At 55.2% G+C, this 491-nt stretch overlaps 1 protein-coding gene across 1 annotated transcript in view; it reads left to right on the top strand.

Moving 5' to 3' along the window:
• Window positions 1–491, top strand: part of CDC42EP1 (CDC42 effector protein (Rho GTPase binding) 1) — a 2,550-nt gene that overhangs the window by 383 nt on the left and 1,676 nt on the right. The window contains exon 2 of the mRNA XM_010137996.1: window positions 19–186. Coding sequence (XP_010136298.1) covers window positions 19–186 — 168 coding nt within the window. The remainder of the gene's footprint in view (window positions 1–18; window positions 187–491) is intronic.

Raw genomic sequence — 491 nt, 5'->3', positions numbered from 1 at the left:
GGAGCAGCGGGGGCCAAGCAGTAGCATCGCCTGCCCCTCCAGCCGTCTCACCCATCATCAAGAATGCTGTCTCACTGCCACAGCTCAATGAGGGGATGTACGATGGCAGCAGTGGCCGGGGATTGACCAGCAAATTCTCCTTCAAAAGTGCCTCCAACAGCTTCTCCAAAACACACCAGGCCTACGGTGAGTGAAACGTGGGGCAGAAGCTGGCGTCCAGGCACAGGGCATCCTCTGCAGCCTTCCTCCATTGCTTCATGCTTCAGTTTTCCCACTGAGGGACTTTAGGCTCTCAGCAGAGACAAGACATTTAAGAATCTGCAGTCCTGGTAATCCTACGAGTAGATAACCTTAACCTTGCTTTTCAGCTTGGTCTTTGCTCCAGCCCTTGCAAGGTCCCTTCCCAGGGTGCCCCCCAAAGTGGGGCATGGATGGTTTCTCATCCTGTCTCTCCCCCATAGCCCCACAGCTGGCAGCCTGTATGAAGTAGC

This window comes from Buceros rhinoceros, unplaced genomic scaffold, assembly GCF_000710305.1.
Source record: "Buceros rhinoceros silvestris isolate BGI_N320 unplaced genomic scaffold, ASM71030v1 scaffold11386, whole genome shotgun sequence".
Taxonomy (NCBI): domain Eukaryota; kingdom Metazoa; phylum Chordata; class Aves; order Bucerotiformes; family Bucerotidae; genus Buceros; species Buceros rhinoceros.
The sequence above is the reverse complement of the archived record's forward strand: the minus strand, read 5'-3'. Positions and strand labels throughout refer to the sequence as shown.